The sequence below is a fragment of the Dipteris shenzhenensis genome, chromosome 31 (assembly GCF_047967505.1).
Source record: "Dipteris shenzhenensis isolate YYH24624 ecotype China chromosome 31, Dip_SZ_1.0, whole genome shotgun sequence".
NCBI lineage: Eukaryota > Viridiplantae > Streptophyta > Polypodiopsida > Gleicheniales > Dipteridaceae > Dipteris > Dipteris shenzhenensis.
Genome location: NC_141626.1, coordinates 16,176,645 through 16,197,913, shown reverse-complemented (window position 1 = coordinate 16,197,913; position 21,269 = coordinate 16,176,645). Strand labels below are relative to the sequence as shown.

Genomic DNA, 21,269 nt, shown 5'->3' with positions numbered 1-21,269 from the left:
CTCAAATCTTTTTGGCCATGTCTCGTATATTTAACTTTTTATCCAAATGATTTTATGGTTCATTTATTGATGGGACTATTAAATCTAAACACACACACACACACACAAGAAAGATAAATCTTGCACTAGATGGTGAGAAGGAAAAGCTAGTATTCATCAATGATCAGATAACAAAATATTACCTTAAGAAATAGTTGAGACCTATCAGTTGTCTACTTTGATTACACATGACATTTACAAGAGTCTACTAACAATTTTTATAAATTTAACATAGATTAGTTTTTGACAATATGGATTATTTCATCGTGTCTTCAGCAACAATACTATTGCAAACTATCACATCAGGTTTTTATCAAGTTTCTTGGGTTTTTACTCCCATTTTTCTACCATGGGTTATTTGTATACAAAGACATTCTTGTTAATATTTAAGATTGTATCCACTTTTGGTTAATACAATTAATGTAACATTTTGTTGTGGAATTTGACCACTTCATACAAACTGATAGATATGTAATTGTGGCATTCTTACATGGAACTAACTAAGTGATGTATAGAGTGCTTGCAATAGTCTTAGGCAACTACAACTCTTTCTCATACAAGCTTACCATTAGGGGAGAATTGGGGTCTCAAAAGGGCCTCATAAGGAATGGATTGAGAAATGGATTAGTCCTAATGAAAGGACCAAGTAGGTCCAAAAAGTCCTAACCCCCCCCCCCCACCTAGGTGGGTTAAGCGCAAAAGTGACCCCACCTCTTACACAACTCTTACTCCTAGGTGGGAACCAAAAAATTCAAAATTCAAAATTTGAATTTTGAATTCCCTCCCTCCTCCTCTCTTCTCCCTCCCTCCCTCCCTCCTCCTCCTCCCTCCCCCTCCCTCACTCCCTCCTTCCCCTCCCTCCTCCTCCCCCTCCCTCCCTCCCTCCTCCCCCTCCCCTCTCCTCCCCTCCCCCTCCCCCTCCTCACTCACTCCTCCCCCTTCCTCCTCCTCCCCCTCCCTCCCTCCCTCCCTCCTCCATGCCTACTCCTCCTGTCCTCCCCCTCCCTCCCTCCTCCACACCTTCTCCTCCTCCCCTCCCCCTCCCTCCTCCTCTACTACTACTCCTCCTCCCCCCTCCCTCCTGCTCCTCCCTCCCTCCTCCTCCACACCTACTCCTCCTCACCCTCCACACCTGCTGGTCTCTTCAACTACTGGTCCTCCCTCCCCCATCCCTCCTCCTCCTCGCCCTCCCTCGTCCTACGTGCCGCTCCTTCAAGCCTACATCTCCACACCTTCTCCTTCTCTACACTCCTTTAGTCATGGAACCATTCGAGGACATCTCCAACAAGGACCAAGTTCTCTTAGAGTTGGAGGCTAAATATGCAAGCACACGTAGTCTAGGATTGAGGGGAGCTTCCAAAATCCACAATCTTCGTTCACAAGGAAAGAAGCATCTTGACCTTTGGGTAGAAGGATCCTTGTATCCTTTAGATCTTGCCAACCAAAAGAGCCCTCCTTTCCATACAACGTAAATGTTGTGAACACCTAAATTCTCAAACCATGATGTGAGTTACGGCATGCTAAAATAACATGAAGGAATTTTGTCTAAAGAAACTTGTACATAATCTTGGGTAACACCAAAAACGTACAAAATGTATGGACTATGAAAAATAATAATGAATGCATATTGGTACACTATTGATAGAGGAGAGTCCAGGCTACAAGGTTGGTTATCAAATGTTCCAATGAGATTACACTCTTTTGTGCTACACTGTTTGTGACTAAGTTTTTATTGTGTTCTCCTTTAGGAACTTCATGGAAGATGTGATGGGAAGAACGAATGAGGATGATACTAACTGTTCATATGCTCTAGCTAGTTTATTGAAGTCAAGTGATGTCATTGGGATACTAAGGGGCCCAAGACGCAAGTGCCTATGTGTGCAAGTTGCTGAAGAGGTGATGAAGAACTTCAAGGATATTGTGGATGCAAAGGAGATGCTTGCCGCTTGTGAGACTACCAGTGTAAGTCATAAACCTTACACATCTGTTTTTAAAATTTTCAAGTCTGCTATTTTGGGAAAGTATAAGAAGCCTGCAGTGCCCTTACCCACACCTTGGTCTGTGAGACGTGCACGGCGAGAAACAAACCAATGTGTAAGAGAAATGCTTGGAGGGTACCATTGCATAAGGGGCACAATGACTTGGAAGAGTAAAAAGAAATCTGGCTTGCAAACCTTTGAGATGAATGCTTTCAACAATGTCTACTTAGATGTTGAGAAACTGCAACAAGCAATGGTCGAATTCTATGGCATGAGAGAAGATGGTAAGAGAAAATCCATTAGAGCATTGCACTTTACTTGGTTCATTTCCTATATTATGTTTATCCTAACGATTTCTCTCTTTTGTTATACAAATTGCAATGGAAAGCTCATATTTGTCATCAAAATGGATGAAGCTCAATTGGTGAAAGAACACAAGTTAGAGAGAGTTAGCATCTGCATTATAAATAAAGCCTTAGCCTTTGTTCAAGGGAATGAAGAAGTAGAGCAAGATTTCTCAGTGCAATCAGAGAAAGATATATGGTGGCTTGCAGCATTTAAGACTCCAAAAGAGTGCCATGAGACCTTGAAGTGGGTTCTAGATAGAACAGGAATCCCATCGACGATCCAAAGACAAGAGGAAGGGCAAACATTGATAGTTGAATGGCATCTTGCTGGTGATTTGAAAACCCTCAAGTGCTTGCATGGTTGTGATATAGGGGCAAATGCAATGAACACATGCCTTTATTGTATGTGTTCGCAACGTAAGCAAAAGGTTGGCTTACAATGGGAGAATGGCATTCTATCTTGCAGCCAAATGCACGCTCCCAATCGCGTGACAAGAAGGATCCAAAGTGGGATCCCATCTTGCCCATCCCACTTGAGAGAGTATACATATGTACTTTACACACAGAACTGCGCGTACTTGATAAGTTGTTGTATTTGCATCTTGTTTATGCTTAGAATTTAATTTCGCAAGAAGTATCCGCACGGTGCAGTAGAAGCTGAGAAGTTGCTGTCAAAGACGGGATTCCATGGAGGACATATCAAACCTAAGGAGGATAAGAAAATGTCTGGGGCAACACAAAATCTTCCTGCAAAAGTGTCCATGGGTAGAGGGAGGGCAAGGAGATTCCTATCGAACCACAATCTCGATAAAGATAAACATACATTGTCTCAAAGTAGTTTGGGTTGGGAATACTGGAAAGCATTGTGTGAATGCACGACCAATAAGGCTTCTCATCCTCAAGTAGCAACTCTGAGAGCTAAAGTATGGACAAAGGTAGATGCATTGATAAAATTGCTTTGCTACGTTCAAATCAATGAGATGTATTATGAAAGGTTCAAGATGGCTGTGAAAGAGTTTATGCAATTAATGGTAAAAGCATGGGGGGAGTCGCACATTACGCATTACATGGTAATCTTGGCACCATCGTAATATTTAGCACTTGCTTTATAAATAGTTTTGTTTTGCTGAAATGATTCTCATCATGTTTGCAGCATATTCTCGATGCACATGGACCATCGTTTGTACAAAATTGGGATCCTTTGTCCATTTGGAATACACAATGCATGGAGAAATCGCACTATAGAGTCAAGGAAGCCTACTTCAAGAACTCAAGGCATGGTGGTGGTGTCACTTGCAACAATGCATTGCATGAGATGTTCGATTGGTTTTTTAGATGTTTACTAGGAAGGACTTTGAAGTCTGAAAAGGCAAAGGCATCAGAACTTGCAAAAGCAGTTCAAATTGTATCAAAGAATAGAAGGCATAGTGCTTGGAAAGTATCCATAGGGACTCAAGGAGTCGCACATTGGTTGCAAGCTAGAGTGAGAGAAGGGAGCAGATGGGTCCAACCACCAACAAAAGCTATGGTGTAATTGTATACAAATATGAAATAAATATATTGCTTATTTTGACCACAATTTGTGTACTAAGTGTTTAATATCTTAGTTATTTTGACCACAATTTTTGTACTCACACAACGTTAGGGAAAGTGGGGACATGGTGAAGGAGGGGGGAGAGAAGGGAGGGGCATGGGGTGGGGCAAGGCGAGGGGTGGAGTGGTAGCAAGGGTGGGGGGAGGGGGGGATGGGGGGTATGGGGGAGGGCGACGGGTGTGGGCGGGGCAAGTAGGGGGAGGGCAATGGGAGGGGAGGGCGACGAGGGTGGAGGGGGGTTGGAGGGGTTAGGGCAGGGGCAAGGGGCACGATGAAACCCTAAATGTAAATAAAAGGAATGCCAAAACATGATGGGCCTATATAAAAAGTTTAAAAAATCCCTAACTCTCATTATTCAATGGCAAGAGTCAAGAACACTACTACAGCCACTGGACGCCGCCTCCACCCTTCCTTCTCTAGCTCCACCACCTCCATGGCATCTGTGCACACGGACCTATCCGGGTCTGGTGGCACCTCCCCCAACTCTTGTGAGCCCTCACCCAACTCTCGTGAGGTCTCCAAGGACTCTCGTGAGCCCTCCCCCAACTCTCGTGAGCCCTCCCCCAAGTCCCATGAGCCCACTCCCTAGTCTCGTGAGCCTTCTCCTCCTCCCAAGTCCTGTGAGCCCACTCCCCAGTCTCGTGAGGCCACTCCCAAGCCCCAAGAGCATGAGCCTTCCCCTCATCCTTCCCCCCACCTTCCCCTCAACCTTCCCCTCAGCCTGACCCTCAGCCTTCCCCTCAGCCAGACTTAGCCTGACCCTCAGCCTTCCCCTCCCCATGAGAGCACTCCCCCGATCAAAAAAATGTGTTCAATAACCTCCCAGACATAGAGAGGCTTCCTAAGGGCCAACAGACTGCTAGGAAGAGCACAATCTTCCCTCTCCCGGTGATACAGCCCATTGTAGAGATGATACCTGTGCCCATGAAGAGGGTAAAGCAGCCACCGAGGAAGCCCCATCCCAAAGAAGGACAAAGCTCAAGACGTCCATGAGAGGAGGATTTGGAGGAGGATCAACGCAGACAAGAGCAACAGAAGAAATTCAAGCCAAACAGGAGGCCATGGGATCGTGTTCGAGTACCTATAACATCTCGGACACTTTTCCCTTCTGTGCGACGGTCAAATTCCTTCATGATTTGATAGAAATGAACTTTCGATACCCAAAATTGGTGAAAATGATACTAAATTGGCTAGAAATGTATTAAATTAACACAATTAAAATGATAGTGAAAATATATCATCAACGACTTAAACAAAATACAATGGAATTCATGACGAGCAATGATAACTTAAACATATATGTTTATATATATAAAAGGCCTCACAGGCTATCTTTCTTCTTGGCTAGTTCGAGTACATCAAAAATAGGGGCCTTTGAATCCCCTAGTGGATTTCTAGAGGTAAATCTAGTCACAACAGCACTAACATTCTCCTCTCCTGCTGCCAAAGACATAGTCGTTGCCGTCAATGCCCTGCCATGAATGTTCGATCCAAAGGCATTGATAGTAGCCAAGCGGTGTACCAAAATGACTTTGTTGGCATTCTGAGTAATGTTGGAGTATCCGATAGCGCACGACAATGCCTTGCACTTCAGCAACTCCGAAGGACCTCGAGGAGAAAATTTGCTGTGAAAGACCACGATATGATCTGCGACTTTGCCAAAGAATGATCTCACCCAAATGCGCTGCGAACATTACCCCGTCGAGATGAGAACTCATCAAGCTCAAATGCATCCTGCAACAATTCAACAAACATTAGAAGACCAACAAAACAAATTATACTGAAAGAACATCAAAATAAAAAATATTGTTCAAACTTACCACTACAGTGTCATCGGCTTCTATCCCTTCCTCATTTGCAATGTTGATGGAACCAGGTGTTGTGTGATGTTCCATTTGGGAGGTGGACGCTTTCTCCTAACCTGTGTTGGAGGTGGAAGCTTCTACATAGAGGGTTGTGCATCGTATACAGACATGTCTGAATTCCTTATTGAAACCAACGTCGTCAAGAGAAAGTCTTCCATTGTTTGGTCTTCGGTACCTAAAACCCTGGGATCTTTGACACTTGTGTCAACATTGAACCCCGATAGGACTCCGAGTGCCTCATCCTCTCGTAGTCCAAAAAGAATCTCTATGTCATGGAGGAATACATACTCTTCTCCATTGATGATGAGGGGGGACAAGGACCATAATTCTGAGTTTGGGTCAGTGGTCTCCAGTGCAAATTCTTGCCCTACTGGGGGCTCTTGAATTAGGCTCAATGCTTGAGCTGATTCCATCTCCTCTATTGGATCATCAAGACTCTCTTCCATGTAGTCTAAGGATGACCAGATCAGCAGTTCTACTAGAGGGGGTGCTAGACGATGAGGCTTCTTCCTCTAAATTTCCTTCTTGGAGAAGGAAGATGAATGTCATCTCCCAGGAAAGGAATTTGGTGCATGTATTTCCTATGATCCCCGTGTCTAGGATGTCTGGAACTTCAACTGTCCTAAACCCTTTGTCTGTAAGGTTGTCACAAAAGCGGGTCAAGTGCTTTACAAACTTGGGTTCCTCTACGAACAGATACATTATGTAATCTATGGGAACCCATATCTTTGAAGAGTGGTCAAGTGTATAAGCAAAATTTGAGAAATTATCTTGCATGTAAAGGATGAGATCTGAGAAGTCATCCTTGGCTCACATATATGTGTCTAGGACATCTAAAGTCCTATCAAACACTAAAAATAGCTCTTCTGCACAAGCTGCAAATGCAATTCGTGAGATGAAGTCATGGAACGCAGTTCTAGCTGAATCCATGGCAAATAGCAGTTGATGGAGGGAGTAACTTCTGAGGACGAGAGTTTCTATGGCTCTCTAAACATGAAAGTGAGAATGTGATGTAAAAAGGGCTCTTACCTCTTAATATATATCAAAACCCTAAAAATTAAAATTAATCATAAAATCCCCAAATTTTTTGAAAAACATTTACCATGAACTGAAAGGAGAAAACATTAAAAGAAATAACATTTTAATTTAATTGTTCATCATCTTTTGAAGCAATAACTAGGATTTGACAGACAAAAAATTAAATGATGCACTAGTCAAACACTTTGTTAGCAATCTTCAAAGTTGCAGGAGGAATGAAATTGGCACTATGCATGCACTTCTCCACACAGCGACTGATCCTACCACCATTTAAGGTAAAGTAGAAGGACTTTGACATGCCATCCTCCATGACCAATCAATGTTCTCACACATCCTTTAGAGTCCATTGTGATGTGACATTCACATTCTTGACATCTCCCTCTTCAACATCAATAGACAAACTTACCCCCATATTGTCTTCATCATTAGACTCTAGGGAAAGCCACCAGCCATTTGTTTTCTTCCAACACCTGTATTGAAAAGCTAAATACAACATTTGACGTGACAAATGGTATCTAGTAACCACATTGTCTTTACATGCATGACATTGAAACACATCACCCTTTTGGTCGCTTGATCTAGTTTTCCAATTCATCCCAAGTAGATCTTCAAGGGCATTTTCATCTACATGCTTGCAGGACCACATAGTTTTTGTTCTATGCATATGTATATTCCGAAATAAAGAAGCAAAAATGTGCAGACGCATAAACCAAGATAACCTTGCCCATTTGGATCCAAATGTAAACTTCATGGCCATGCCCACATCCTTTGCAATCTTGTCCTTGTATGATTGCAATGTTCTCGAGTCCACATTGCTGCAATTCATGTGTTGAAGTTATGGTGGTGCAATGGTTTGCAGACGGCCAGCTTGATGATGTCATTGGAGTGATGTATGTTGCATTATACCAATACACATTCTTCATTCGCAAGGAGGCCAACTTCTAAACGGCATGCATTTGCTTACCTAAATCCTCATGAATCGCATTGAACTTGCCTATGAATGATTCAACTAATTCCCACTCCTCGAAGTCCGAAGGGAAAACATCTGCCACCATGAATAAGAGCTCTTAGAAACCAAACACAAAATTTCCAAATGGACTCATTACACTTATAGGTGAAACAGAGGCTAAAGCAACCACTCTTTCATGTAGTAAAGACACACATATTAGCTTTTATCTTATGATAATATTTTTAGATTTTCACCCTTCAAAAGTTCCATTAGAGGGACACAATGGTGACAATGAATGTTTTTCTATCAAAAGTCACGAATCACAAGGAAGTTTGTTAGCACTATCAAATCACAGATCTACATTAATATCTTGACAAAGTTTGTACCCTCAAGAAGTTTTTGAAAGTTAAAAGTTTCATGAAGTTTTCCTTGCAATTGTCCAGTCAAACTTTATATGAATCCTTAAGTAAAATCACATTGAGGAAGCCTTGTAATGTTCAATCGAATGACATATTCTGGTAAGGCACATTCATAATAAGTGGTACAAAAGGAAAGCCTCTAGAAGAGGATGGCAATGTGTAAAAAAGGGAGGATGACGAGAAGAAGTAAAAAAACAGCGTAGAGATATAAAGTTGCAAAAGATATGATAGATGACTAGAGTTGCTACTTTGTGTATGGACCTCACCTTTTGGTAAAGGATATGTTGGCGAGCTAATCATGTAATACTATTGCATGCAATGGAAAGCACAAGACATTTACTAACTGCAATCAACAATACATAGATGAAAGTAATGATAAGAAATTACTCCTAACAACTAAGCTTTATTCCATAAGCATCACAGACTCGACATTCATCTCCTCAACTCCATTGAGCTTGTTGAAGTTACATTGCAATAGATGAACTCTCTACCTAAACACTGAGCCATCAGAGATATAAATGAGATTAGCACGTATCGCCACTCTTCTCACGATCAACTATCATGGTGAAATAATAGCATAATCCATGGAGAGAACCGCGCCATTGATAGTCCGTGATCACAGCAAGACCACAGGCCTCCAAACCAGTCCTCCAAGCTATCCTCGTGCAACTAGCCATGCACTACTCCACGTGGCTGACTGATCTTCCAACCCCCTTGATTCACCCATGCTCTAAACCAGCACTACTTTGAGTTTGCCCTATCACCAATGGGATATAACTCAAGGAGTCTTATAAAAGGACCGAAGTTGTAATCCTGCTCCTTACATTATCAATTAGAAGCTTCACACAAAACTACAAACACTTATTGGCAAATATACATTCTCTTTAGTAACATGCACATGACATTATGAATGCTCATACATTGTGCTAATCGAATAAGCAAGGCAAGACTCACCATTTTTCATTCCATCAATTTGCCAACCTATTATGTAGGTGTTGCATCTGTTGTGCACTTCATGTCTCGACTTCGTTATTTTCTTGATGTGAAGCGCTTTGTTATCTATGTAAATCCAAATTTATCTCAGACGGTAGTTCCTCTATGTGCACCTTTTGCACTAGTGAAAGCATTTCCTTCTAAGTTCCTTCTCCTTTTGCTCTTGTTGGATAGTTGTTGGCTTAGTAGTTTGTTTTCCTTCATATTAGCAATGTCAATGTGTTGGCATTGTTATTTTTGTTTTTCTACTAGGTTATGCCTTGGATTGGATGGTCTCTCATCACCTAAGTGGTTTGTTGAGTTACTTTCTTGCATTTTTATTCTTATTTCATCTAATGCCAAAGTTTGCAAGCCCACCTAGAACCACTTCAATCATTTTGTTATGATGCACAAACCCACATTGAATTTCTCAAATACAAATGTAATTGTTGTCAATGTCTCATATGCAAATATTAAACCATTTCTCCTATTCTATCAAAAGTTGGAGAGTTGCATCTTATACCTATCCCAGGCTCTGTATAAAGGACATAACTTAGCATGAATGTCTACGCTAAAGAAGCAATAACTTCCAAGACATGGAGATGAAATCTCCTTTATTCGATCAACTAGTTAGACATAGCCATTTATACTTAGGCCATTTGAGTGGTCAACGTGTAATGACAAGCATACTCTATTGCAACTACAAGTGACCAAGGGATAGACTCCACCTAGCACATGGGAGGAGCCCCAACTATTCCAAGAGCATGCCCTTCATTTCACCCAAACGGCCACATCGTATGACCAAGATACCTTAGTGTCCACATCTCACATGTTTAATATGCACTCTCCTCTTCCTATGAACTTCTAAGCGTGAAAAAAGGATATCAAGAGCCACAACAAGACTAGTTAGCCTAGGCAAATGCAATCTAAATCAAATACAATCAAAGGGACTCTCTAGATTCAAATCCACCCAAACCAATGAAACTACTCAAGATCCATAATAAGCAACACTCCCTTACATCATTACCACAATCAAACCATCACGTCAACTAAGTATCATGCATTTCTAACCAACTTTTACAAGGAGATCCAATGTTTGTCATCTCTCGTCACTACATGGGTTATAGGGCAAGCGACAAGTGCACTCATGTTAGAGCACAAACACCACCTACCAATACCTTATTGACTAGTAACCAACAATTGATAAGCTGCATCCACTTAAAAAAGGTTGTAATAGTCTAGAGAGAATTTGGCGAACTACTGCAACTAACCTATATGCTCTCTCTCTCTCTCTCTCTCTCTCTCTCTCTCAATGGCACACAAGCATGCACTCAAGGGCATGATCCTCATAGATATTAAAAATCAAAAGAAGATGCAAATACAAAAAATATTTTTTGAATTGATAACCTTGAAGCTTATTCCTATAAGCCTCTTCACAAACCTTCAATGATGTAAATAAATGGCTACCATAGTTCTCCCTAAGATCACATTGTGTCATACCCTTCTGCCTTAGATACAAAGAAGCTTCCCTAGCATAGAGCCCTTATGGGGGTCTCTCACAACCCTAGCTACAAAACAAACAAAATTAATGTTCCAAGAGCTAGCCTAGTATCAACATTGACTTCAAAATGCCAGTGCAAGTCTGCACAAAATGTTCACAAAGCCTAAAGGAAATAACATCTGTCCAAACAGGTCCGTAAATTTGGGCAGTCAAAGGAACTATTTGTCACACAACAAGATACATCATTAAGCCTTCCTCCATTTTAAATAAAGAACTCGTAACAAGCTTTTCCTTCATTTTGTACTTAACTGTGGATCAACCGATAATGCATTAAAAATATTACTGTATTTTGCATCAATCCCTTCCCCAAAAGATGCCCCGACAAAAGTAAGCAGCAAAAAGCTTACCTACTGTTTAACATGTGCACCGGGATGATGGATCTTGCTAGTTCACCCCTCCAATACAATGCAAACTAGGCATCAGCTGATTTTAAATGTAAAAGTGTACAACCCGTGGCATCACAAGAACAACTAGAACAAGACTTTCCATAAATGCGAGTTCCAGTTTTATGAGAATGATCACAAATGAAACAGATTGTTTAAAGTGAGCTGAGCTAATTCAGTCTAATACCCATAAAAATTGCAACTAGGCCAGGACCTTTCTTAGGGCCCCTGGATGCAGGTTCGCGAACTTCATCCATACGGTGATGATCATAAATCAAAGACTCAATACCTTCTTAGGGCCCCTGGATGCAGGTTCGCGAACTTCATCCATACGGTGATGATCATAAATCAAAGACTCAATACCAATAAACGAATCACTGGCACAACACAATTGAAAAGGCTTTCAAAAATAGCTCGAATCAAAGACGATAGTGTGTAGACTTACTACTTGTGGCTAAACTTTCAGATAAAATTATTAACACTGCTCAAAAAGTTAGATCTACAATCCGCACTAGCAGACAAGATCTCCATCTGAATGTTGGGAGGTTAGATGGTTCAAAAAACAGAATTGCTTGCATCAATATTGAAAGGCTACTGTGGCTCATAAGAAAAGATGATCCAGGGAATCAATCAACACCAATGAACAATGCTAAGGGTTGCAAGTTCATAAAATTCAATATTGGTCAAGCAATAGAAATGAGCCAAATTCTACAAACCACCACCATAAAATGACATGGCAACGATAAAAGTGGCATTTCATCATTCAAGGCATGGAGAATATTTCAGCAGGTGTCAATACTGCAAGAGTAGTTGTTGCGCAACTCAGGGGAATGTCGCCCAATAGAATCCAAAAGAAAAATGCAAGTACAGAATAACACCAGTAAACATGAAATAAGGCTTCTTGTAATCAAAGAGTCCTGATATTTATCAAGTGTAATAAGCACAATTTTGAACCGACAGAGTTTCGATAAGTAGTTTACACTTGAATTCTTGTAACTATACTTTCTTGTAATTTCCCCAAATACAGTAAAAGAGGGTGCAAAAATCTAGATCTCCAAATAGTCCTATAGATAACCCGTCACATAATCATTTATGTCTCGTAACGGGTTTTAGCCCGCAAGTAATGCTTAGCAAAAAGCAAGGCCTCAAGTCTTTTTGTATCCATAGAGTCACAGTATACCGAAGGAGAAATTACAACCAGATTGCGATCTTCAGAATAAGAGACTCATAAAGCTGCCTCTTATCAAAATTGTCGATTGCTTTATTTCCCCCCTCTAAGAAAAGAATGGAATTCCAACAAAAGAGTGATCTACAAGTTGTGCCTATACCGGCTACCTCCAAAGCTACAAAACAAGGGAGGATTCCTAAATACCATCAACAATACTGCAAAAGCCTAAGGCATCTGGAATAAATGTGCAATTTACCCCAGAATATGCCGACAGCCACTCAGGAAACATGAGCAGATGAATATCAGACAGACTGGGGCAGGCTGTAGCTTCAACCACAGGGGTCAAGGACTTGCCGTGACCTGCTGTGCACGAGATAATAACAACCCAGTCCTTACAAAGGGCCAAAAACCAATGTCGAGCTCTCTAGTGCACAAACTTTACATTTACAGCAATTCAAATTTTTAATATTTTTACAATCCAGCTCTGTGCACCAAGGCATACCAAGAGATACTTGGGACTAGCAAGTGAGCAGCTCTGACATCCTGGAAACTTCCTTCGAAGGAGTCATGAAGCATATGCAATCACTCCACTGTGATTGGAATGGCAGGTATTGTGACTGGTAATTGTACAATGATGGAAAATGGTTTAGTTGTATATTTTTACAGCCTTCTCAAAGCTATGCCGGTTCTGCAAACATTCCAAAAAAACAAGTCAACTTGGCTTCTAGATCAACACACTTTACAAGACTGCACATGCATGTGTTGAATCTGGATCATACCCTTAACCTTGATTTTCATGGTCTTATCTATCTGTCAGATGCAGAAACTGGGGTCACAGTCGTGCACAATCATGCAAGTACCATGCAAACTCAGTTGCTTCCTTGCCCGCACAAGCCTGCCTATGCATGATTCATATGTTACCTGATTTGCCTGGTGTGACCTCTTTGGAGAAGAATCAGCATGCTCTAATCCAAGATAATGTTCCCAAGCACCATATGTCTCCTTTTTCTACACAGTTAAATAAAAAAGGGGAAAATATATTAACGTATATTACACTCTGACAAATATCACACAACATTGATGGACGAATTAAAATTTTGGGAAGTTCACGGCCAAGGAGAGAGAGGGGATGCCATAATTCCTCTTGAAAAAAAAGGTGAAACCTGAAATCTATTCGCAACAATGTCACAGTCTTGGAAGTACTCTGGACGTCCCAAGGATAGAAAAGCAAATTTCCACTGCACATTGCAAGAAGATTATGAGAAAATGCACTACCAAAAGCAATGTTTTCGCTGCTGACAGCACCACAACTACAAAAATGCAAAGGTTCAGGTTCACCTTGGAAAACTCCTCATCTGGAATTTCCAGCTTCTTTTGGATTCGTGGTTTTACATCAACCAATGTTTCATTCTCACGGACAACTAAGAAGAAGGGTTCTCCAAAGTTTTGTACCTGAATCCCCAAAGATATCACTGGGACAGCCCTTACATTGGCCTAGATCTAATCTAACTAATAGAATGAATTTTTATAAACTATGAAAGAGAATGAATTTTCATAGTATTACATAAAATTGCAAAAACTTTATATGGCCTCTCTAAAGCACGCACCATCTGATTTTGAGTTGCATCTCGAGTGAAGTGATAAACGTGTATTAGACGGTCATGTGTACCCAGATCCTTATCTTCATCAGGGATCTGAGCATGGCAAATAAGAATCCCATGAAGCACAACAGTAAATTTTAACTGCATATCTTGAATACACAAAAAATAAGGTCTTGCTGATACTCATAACACCATAGTCGGGTCAAAACAAGATCATTTCACCAAGTACCTAAATACAAAGAAAGAAGGTCCTTTCTGATACTTGAAATAACAACTGATCAAACACTCAAACCACCTACTACTTAAATACAAAGAAGGGCCTTTCTGCCCAAAGATACATATGCTCGGCATAGGTTTGCCTTTAGTGTGTTGCAAGTAAAAGGGTCCACCCACACACTGCTGGATTTCACCACAAGCTGTCCGAATTGTGAGGCTCCAAGGCCCGGGAAAACTAAGCGCTCAGCAGAGGCGATCAATCAAACACTCCATGCAACAGATATCCCTATTTCACTATCCAATCCAGGATTCGTACCCAGATCACATGATGCAGAGAGCTATGCTCTGCCACCAGCCTAAGATTTCTCTGCTGCTGCCAGCCTTCCTTTCCACAGCATCACAAGGACATGTCCTTATTGCTCTCTTTCCATTCGACTGCGTGTTTCTGGCAGGCCTGTGCAGACCCGCCACTGTCCATATATCCCCAGGCGATCTTTTTGGCATAAGCTGAGATGTTTCCACTGTCAACATGATCAAGTATCTCAAACAAAACTAAAAGTGTATTCCTGCTTCTTGAAAATGGCAGCTGAATCAAAATAAAATATCTGAACTCCACTGCTAATGTCGCGTACTGTGGGTAGCTGTGGGCGGAAGTCACAATCCTTCCCAAAGGAAGCTGGATAACCTTATAACAAAAACTGAAGAGAGACGGTTTTCGATTTCTGATTGAGAATTTGCTCAGCACCTTAGAAGTCAAGGATCACAGCAATGTACCTTCAGGATACTACATATACCTAGATGAATCCAGGAACATTCCCAAACTCATCCTCTAAAAACACAACATAGTGCAGTTTCAATCTGACACGACCCCGTAGGATCCGACCCTATCACTAACCTAGAATCTTGTCCTCAATCCAACCAGAATCATAGCGCAGGTGCCTCAATCCTCCCGACCACCCCCGAGCACGTGGGCTACAGCTCGACTCATCCATAGGCCCGTATCTAACCCAAGCATCCCATACCACCTGAGCCCGTCCAGAGGACCTTCGATACACCACCTATGATCCGCCATGTAGATGGCCAATGAAGTGAGAAAGAGAGAGAAATCCCGAGTATATAAATAGCCAGAAAGGGCCATCAAAAGCTAGGTGAATTTAGGGTGGGTGCTTGATTTAGAGCAAGTGCTTTCCTTGCTAGAGAAAAACAAAAAAGCAACCTGCTTTTTTTTAACCAAAAAACAGTCTCGCTTTTAATAGATCTGGTCCCGCTTTTCTCCAACCAGCCAAAAATAGCCAAAACGCGCTAGATTTAGAGCAAGTGCTTTCCTTGCTAGAGAAAAACAAAAAAGCAACCTGCTTTTTAACCAAAACACAGTCTCGCTTTTAATAGATCCTGTCCCGCTTTTCTCCAGCCATCCAAAAATAGCCAAAACGCGCTAAAATCAGGCCATACGCTCCTTCCCAAAGCCAAGCGCCTGCCCCCAATCATATCGCCCTTGTCTCTGATGCCCGAATCTCCTAGACAAGCCGCTTTCTAGGCTTATGAACGCTCTCTCTTTCCTTCTACTTCTCAACTGGAGAAAATCTAGGTCTCTAGGGTAGGAATCTCATCCTTGAGAACCTAGAGCGAATTCTTTCCCTAACCAGCCTACTGTCACACGTCCCCAACCAGCCAATCACATCAACCCCCCAAGCGTGGGAAGTTATAGGTCAGAACGATCCATCCTCATATCTATTGCTGAAAGCATCAAGTCTTCTCATCGCCTACCCTTCTCAGGGAATCACGATTTCCAAACACGTAGCAACCGAGAGAGCACACAGCCTATGGACTTCTATTTCTTCCACAACCCTCCCAATCATGAGCGCACATCATCAGCCAACGTGAGCGGAAATTCAGTTTTGCAAGAGCAATCTCAAAAAGCGTACCTGGAAGACATCCTTTTTGCATACCTCGTGTTGAATTCAATTGTGATAGGACGGCTCTTATACCAGATGACACGACCCCGCAGGATCCGACCCTATCATTGACCTAGAATCTCGTCCGCAATCCAACCAGAATCATAGCACAGGTGCCTCGATCCTCCCGACCACCCCCGAGCACGTGGGCTACAGCTTGACTCTTCCATAGGCCCTTATCTAACCCAGGCGTCCCATACCACCTGAGCCCGTCCAGAGGACCTTCGATACACCACCTATGATCCGCCATGTAGATGGCCAAAGTCCCGGCCTGGGTCCAAGCCCCATCCATCAGTTGAGGAGCGCTCAACTGATCTACACAATAGCACTAGCCCTCCCTCTATATAGAAGGAAGCCCGCTATAGATAGCACAATGCTATGAATAGCTCCCTCCATATAAAGCGAGCATTATATATGAATCAATCTCTATATATAGCGATCTCGGCTAAAAATAGCCATCCAACCCTATGCTATCCTGTAACCCATGTTCACCTGATATCCAACCCTAGGTACACCATGCACATGACACAATCTCACGAGAGTCACTCATAAAATTGAAAACCATAAACTCCATCACGCATAGCAGGGTACTATGACATCCCCACTAACGTCATCAGCGCCCAACAGTGGGTGTAGACCATAGTATAAAAGTATGCTCTCACACATACAAATCCACACACCCACACATACTTGAGCATCCATTTATACAAAGTCTTCGTACTGAGTTTCTGTCGGCACTCCGGAGGTGAAGGGCAAACTCAGCCATGACGAAGGCTAGCACTAAAGGAGAAGGCTACACTTCACGATACTACATGTCCATCAAGGAGTTCTCAGGCTGCTACTAGGCAAGACCTAGAACAAATAAAAAGGACTCAGAAGCAAGATTAATTGTCACATTGCTAATCACTGGCTCTATCCAGCCTTAAGCCAAAGTGTGAAAGAGTGCAACCTTCCACCTACTAGCAGAAGTAAATCCGCACGAGGAAACTGCAGAGGCAGAGGCTTTCCGATTTGTGCACCTCCGAAGGCAATGGATATTCATTGGTAGACCCCCGAAATTGCTATAATGTATAAAAACTAGAAAGGAATTATTTCAGGGCTTAAATAGGTGACATCAAACATTGCCAGAATGCACATGGCAGTAAATACAGGTGGCAAGACAGGCATCTTTAACAGTGAACTCCCAAGTAAGACTACATGTCCCACACCACGCAGGGCCTGCCTATGTCTGAGGCTGCGACCTTAGGGGACTCCAAGATAGCACCAAATCTAGCACCAATCAAAGATCAAGGTCACAGGTATCTAGGGATTTGATGGAGGAAAGAAAACAAAAAATGGCCCTAAGTACACCAGGCATCTCTTTAGCAGTGTCTAGGAGGTCTCAATGGCCAATCATTTGGAACACGAGGACTCCACATCCATAGATTGTTACCTCATGGACTGATCTTCATCTAATGAAAGGCTCATGTGTACCCAATCTCACACCTATCATTGAGCGGGAGTAAGATACAAAGGCACCCAAAGACAGATTTGTCATTGAGGTCCTGCCCTAGTTGCTCAACTTGCTTCTTGTCCCCAAAGGAAAGTGAGGCATGATTCGAGGATGCTTCCATATGACCTCCTTTGGCCAAACCCTGGGGGGGTCACCTACTGAGCCACGAGAAACACCCTAGGTGAGCCACAACAACCTCTAGGTTGTGTGCTAGCTACTCAAGAAAGATAAAGGCAAAGGAGGGTGTAGGAAAGGGAAGAGAGGGAAAGCAAGAAGGAAAGTGAAAAGGCCAGAAAGGAGCAAGGGCAAGAGCTGGCAAAAGGAACGAGAGAAAGAGAGATTGAGAAGAGAAATGGGACCGGAGCAGACAGAGAGAGAGAGAGAGAGAGAGAGGACTGAAAAGCATCCGAAGAGGGAAGGGGAGCCCATGCTGCCAAGCAAAGCTCTAGGGCTGCACCGAAAGTCAGGTGGCAGCCTTAACACCAGCGACAACCTCGGAAGGGGCTTGACATCGCAGCAGGCCAACCCAAATGGGCAGCAATGACTGGCCTTGTGGTCTGGAAACAAGACCTTGGCAGAGATGAGAGCCACCAAAGGGGAGGTGGGAAGAAATACCCTGAGGGAAGGGTTCACGTACACATCAGAAATAAAGACAAAAGGAGATAGGGCGGGCTGGGCACATCCCTTGCTCAAAGCAAGCATAGCAGGAGGAAGGATGGTGATGAGAGAGAGAGAGGGGGAGCTAGCAAAAGCAGCAGGGGCCCATATCTAATGAGCTGTCGGGCCCTGATTACAGAAATCTCTAAAACAAAAGTTCCATACACATTTATGCAAATATAATAAGAAAAATGATGACACCCCTACTGTTAAACCATCAGCAACTTCTGCAAATGTAAAATGAGATTATCTTACCACAGGAGGAGAGATTAAAGAGGCATGGCTAGCCATCTCACCTACATGCTATTACAGTTTCTTGACTTCAAAAAGAAAACCCCTTTTTTCCTTTTATGCACAATGCACATGGCTATACGTGTCTGTGCACAACGTTGAATGCCACAGACACTGGCATCAGCATAGACAGGTGGTGGTGTCCCAAAGAACATGTAATCAAACTCAGCTTGATTGATATTGAAAAGACTCACAAAAAAAACACATGCAGGCAAAAAAGGTAGGGTAAGCTGTTTGCCTCTTCGGCTCGAAGAGTCCAGTACTGATCATTTATATTTTCGATCTTTTCATTCAATGGAAAAATCTGCAGAACAGTGGAGATAAGGCTCAGTCTCATGAGAAACTGCACAAGAGTAACAGTTAAAGCATCCACCAACACAAACACTTTCTCAAAAATATGCTGGCTAACCTTGTATATTTTGTGGTAGAAGACTTCCAAAATCCGAAGTTCTGCTTTTGGACTGGACAGCTCCACCTGTTTCACATACACCCAAAATACATCAACATCTATGTCAAGGGAATCAATGCTTGGCATTGCTTAACCGCAAGAAGGAATAACTCCAGTAAGTTTGAAAGAAAAATAAAGAGCCAAAGCTATGATTTACCTTTTTCTTCAACTCAATTATCACATCTCCAACAGTGCTTTGCTTTGGTAGTCTAATGTTGTGCACTGAAACCTGGAAGTTCATTAATACAGAACAATCAGCTGCACCAGTAGGGATTAGAAACTTGACCACGTTCATAGCAATAGGATTAGCCAACACTATGATAGGCTACCCGTTTGTAATGTTCTGAACATGGAAACCTTCTTGAGTACCACAAATACTAAACAGACACATTCACATACCTCCTCTGTTTTAGAATTGTGGAAGGCCACTTTTAAGGTCTTCAAACCTTGTAATTCTGGTAAGGGGAGATCCAATACTTCATAATAAAGGATATCTGACATCTGAGAAAATGCACACATTGGCATGAGTTATTTGCAAGGAATATTGTCAATCAATCATCAGCTTAAACTCTCCAGGACTCCCCTACTGAAAATACAAAATAATTCATTACTAAATCCGGCACCTGGTTGTAATGGACAAGCATATCACTGAGACGCTCTGCACCACGATATTTGATAGGTTGCGGCTTGGGCTGCTGAGCATAGCAGTTATGTGACGTCAACCTTATCTTAGATGGATCATCTAAGCCTACCTGCTGAGCTACTCTCTCAGTGACATCATCATAAAAATGTTGCTTCGACCTGGCATAAAAGTGAGTCAAGACGAGGATGAATTTATGGCAAGAAATCAACAACACAATTTTTTAAATGATTGAAAGTATGGATCACAAATACAAGTCACAATCATCGGACATCTCCTCTGGCATTTTGTCACATGCTTAATTTATTTGTACTACCACAAAAAAGGGAAACAAAACAATTTAAATGGAAGGTAAATTCAAAATGAAGCAAGACTTACAGTTCCAAGCAGAAATCATCTTCTTTGGGCTTGTCGAGTCGCCGAAAGTGTACTACCTTAATTTATTAAAAAAATACAGAGTTTATGAATATTCAACCAAAACATGTGGCTTAATATACTACCTGTTTTTAAAAAAAAACTGCATCCGAACTCAACCCTGATTGGACATAAAAGTACAGTGTAAATGTACGCACCTATATAACAATACAGTCCTACATGGAACTAAGCTAAAGGTCAAGTACTAATGGACAAAATCGAGAAACTAAGAAGCCAGGTAAGCCTCTCCAGACACAAATGCACTCTTGTAAATAGCAGCAATCTAGTTTCCCATATTTCTCCAGTGCATAGTCATACTTCTTCAAGCTTTTTGACAAGAGAAGTATAAGTTGGGTTCTTTCCACCAACTATTACCAGTCAACACGTCTTTAAGACTTTTCAGTTTTAAGCCATCCGAGCTATTTCCCACTCAAAAGGTAATAACTAGTCACTGTCTTCCTTGCACAAACTATCATGTACAATATCTCTATATTCACCATGCCTTACACAACTGAACCCAACATGAGAATTGGGAAAAGACCTACTTCTATTTCCTGGACAGTATGAGCCATCTACGTCAAGCATAGGCTTGGACTGGAGGTAGCCAACCAGTTATCTTTTTAAATTTTAAAATTTTTACAAAAGGACTCCTTGCACATCCGTCCCTACCTTGGCATGAAAAAAACACGCGCGGCGACTTGTGACCCATCCTATCGTGCCAATTCACCTTGAACCACAGAGCATTTACATCATGTCTTCAACCTTTGTAACCTTTCTAGTCCCTTGAATGTAGACAAGACAGTTATAAGTGACCAGTCCAATCCTATCAATTGATTACTGCAACTCCAGTCAAAAGGTAGCCATTATTTCTATCGTGGAAACCCAAGATGCCTAGCCATAACTCCACCTTGTACTCAAATTGAGTAAGTTGTTTATTAATCCTCTCATGAAAGCCTATGATGCCTAGCCATACCTCCATCTTAAACTTAAATTGAAAGAGACGTGTATCCTCAATTGCTCAGCTCTAGAATTAAAACTCCAAGGCTCCTCATCCTTCAACGATTGACACCCTCCAACATTTCAAGGTGGAACAGGAAAACTTGTACTCAATGTTATGAAATAACAAGAGCATCCTTTGCTGCCCTTCCACTTTCCTAGTGTCACAAAAACAAGTAGTCATATAGAAATACTATTGTCACGTCACTAGGAAACATGTCTCCTAAAAAAGAAGTGTCCATAAA

General features: G+C 42.0%; 1 protein-coding gene across 3 annotated transcripts in view; it reads right to left on the bottom strand.

Moving 5' to 3' along the window:
* Positions 1-10,687: 10,687 nt before the first annotated feature.
* Positions 10,688-21,269, bottom strand: part of LOC147881103 (ubiquitin C-terminal hydrolase 12-like) — a 33,650-nt gene continuing 23,068 nt past the window's right edge. The window contains exons 22-34 of one of the 3 annotated variants that reach the window (XR_015543991.1): positions 19,993-20,048; positions 19,598-19,775; positions 19,374-19,475; positions 19,132-19,203; positions 18,936-19,001; positions 18,765-18,830; positions 13,922-14,008; positions 13,653-13,766; positions 13,478-13,552; positions 13,236-13,322; positions 12,817-13,002; positions 11,111-11,158; positions 10,688-10,766 (exon numbers count right to left, since the gene is read on the bottom strand). Coding sequence is in view for 1 of the 3 variants with exons in the window: in XM_087402174.1 (XP_087258300.1) it covers positions 12,961-13,002; positions 13,236-13,322; positions 13,478-13,552; positions 13,653-13,766; positions 13,922-14,008; positions 18,765-18,830; positions 18,936-19,001; positions 19,132-19,203; positions 19,374-19,475; positions 19,598-19,775; positions 19,993-20,048 (945 nt within the window). In the remaining 2 variants the exon portion in view is untranslated. Of the gene's footprint in view, positions 10,771-11,110; positions 11,159-12,386; positions 13,003-13,235; positions 13,323-13,477; positions 13,553-13,652; positions 13,767-13,921; positions 14,009-18,764; positions 18,831-18,935; positions 19,002-19,131; positions 19,204-19,373; positions 19,476-19,597; positions 19,776-19,992; positions 20,049-21,269 lie in introns of those variants that run through there. The other 2 variants (XR_015543992.1, XM_087402174.1) reach the window with 2 other exon arrangements.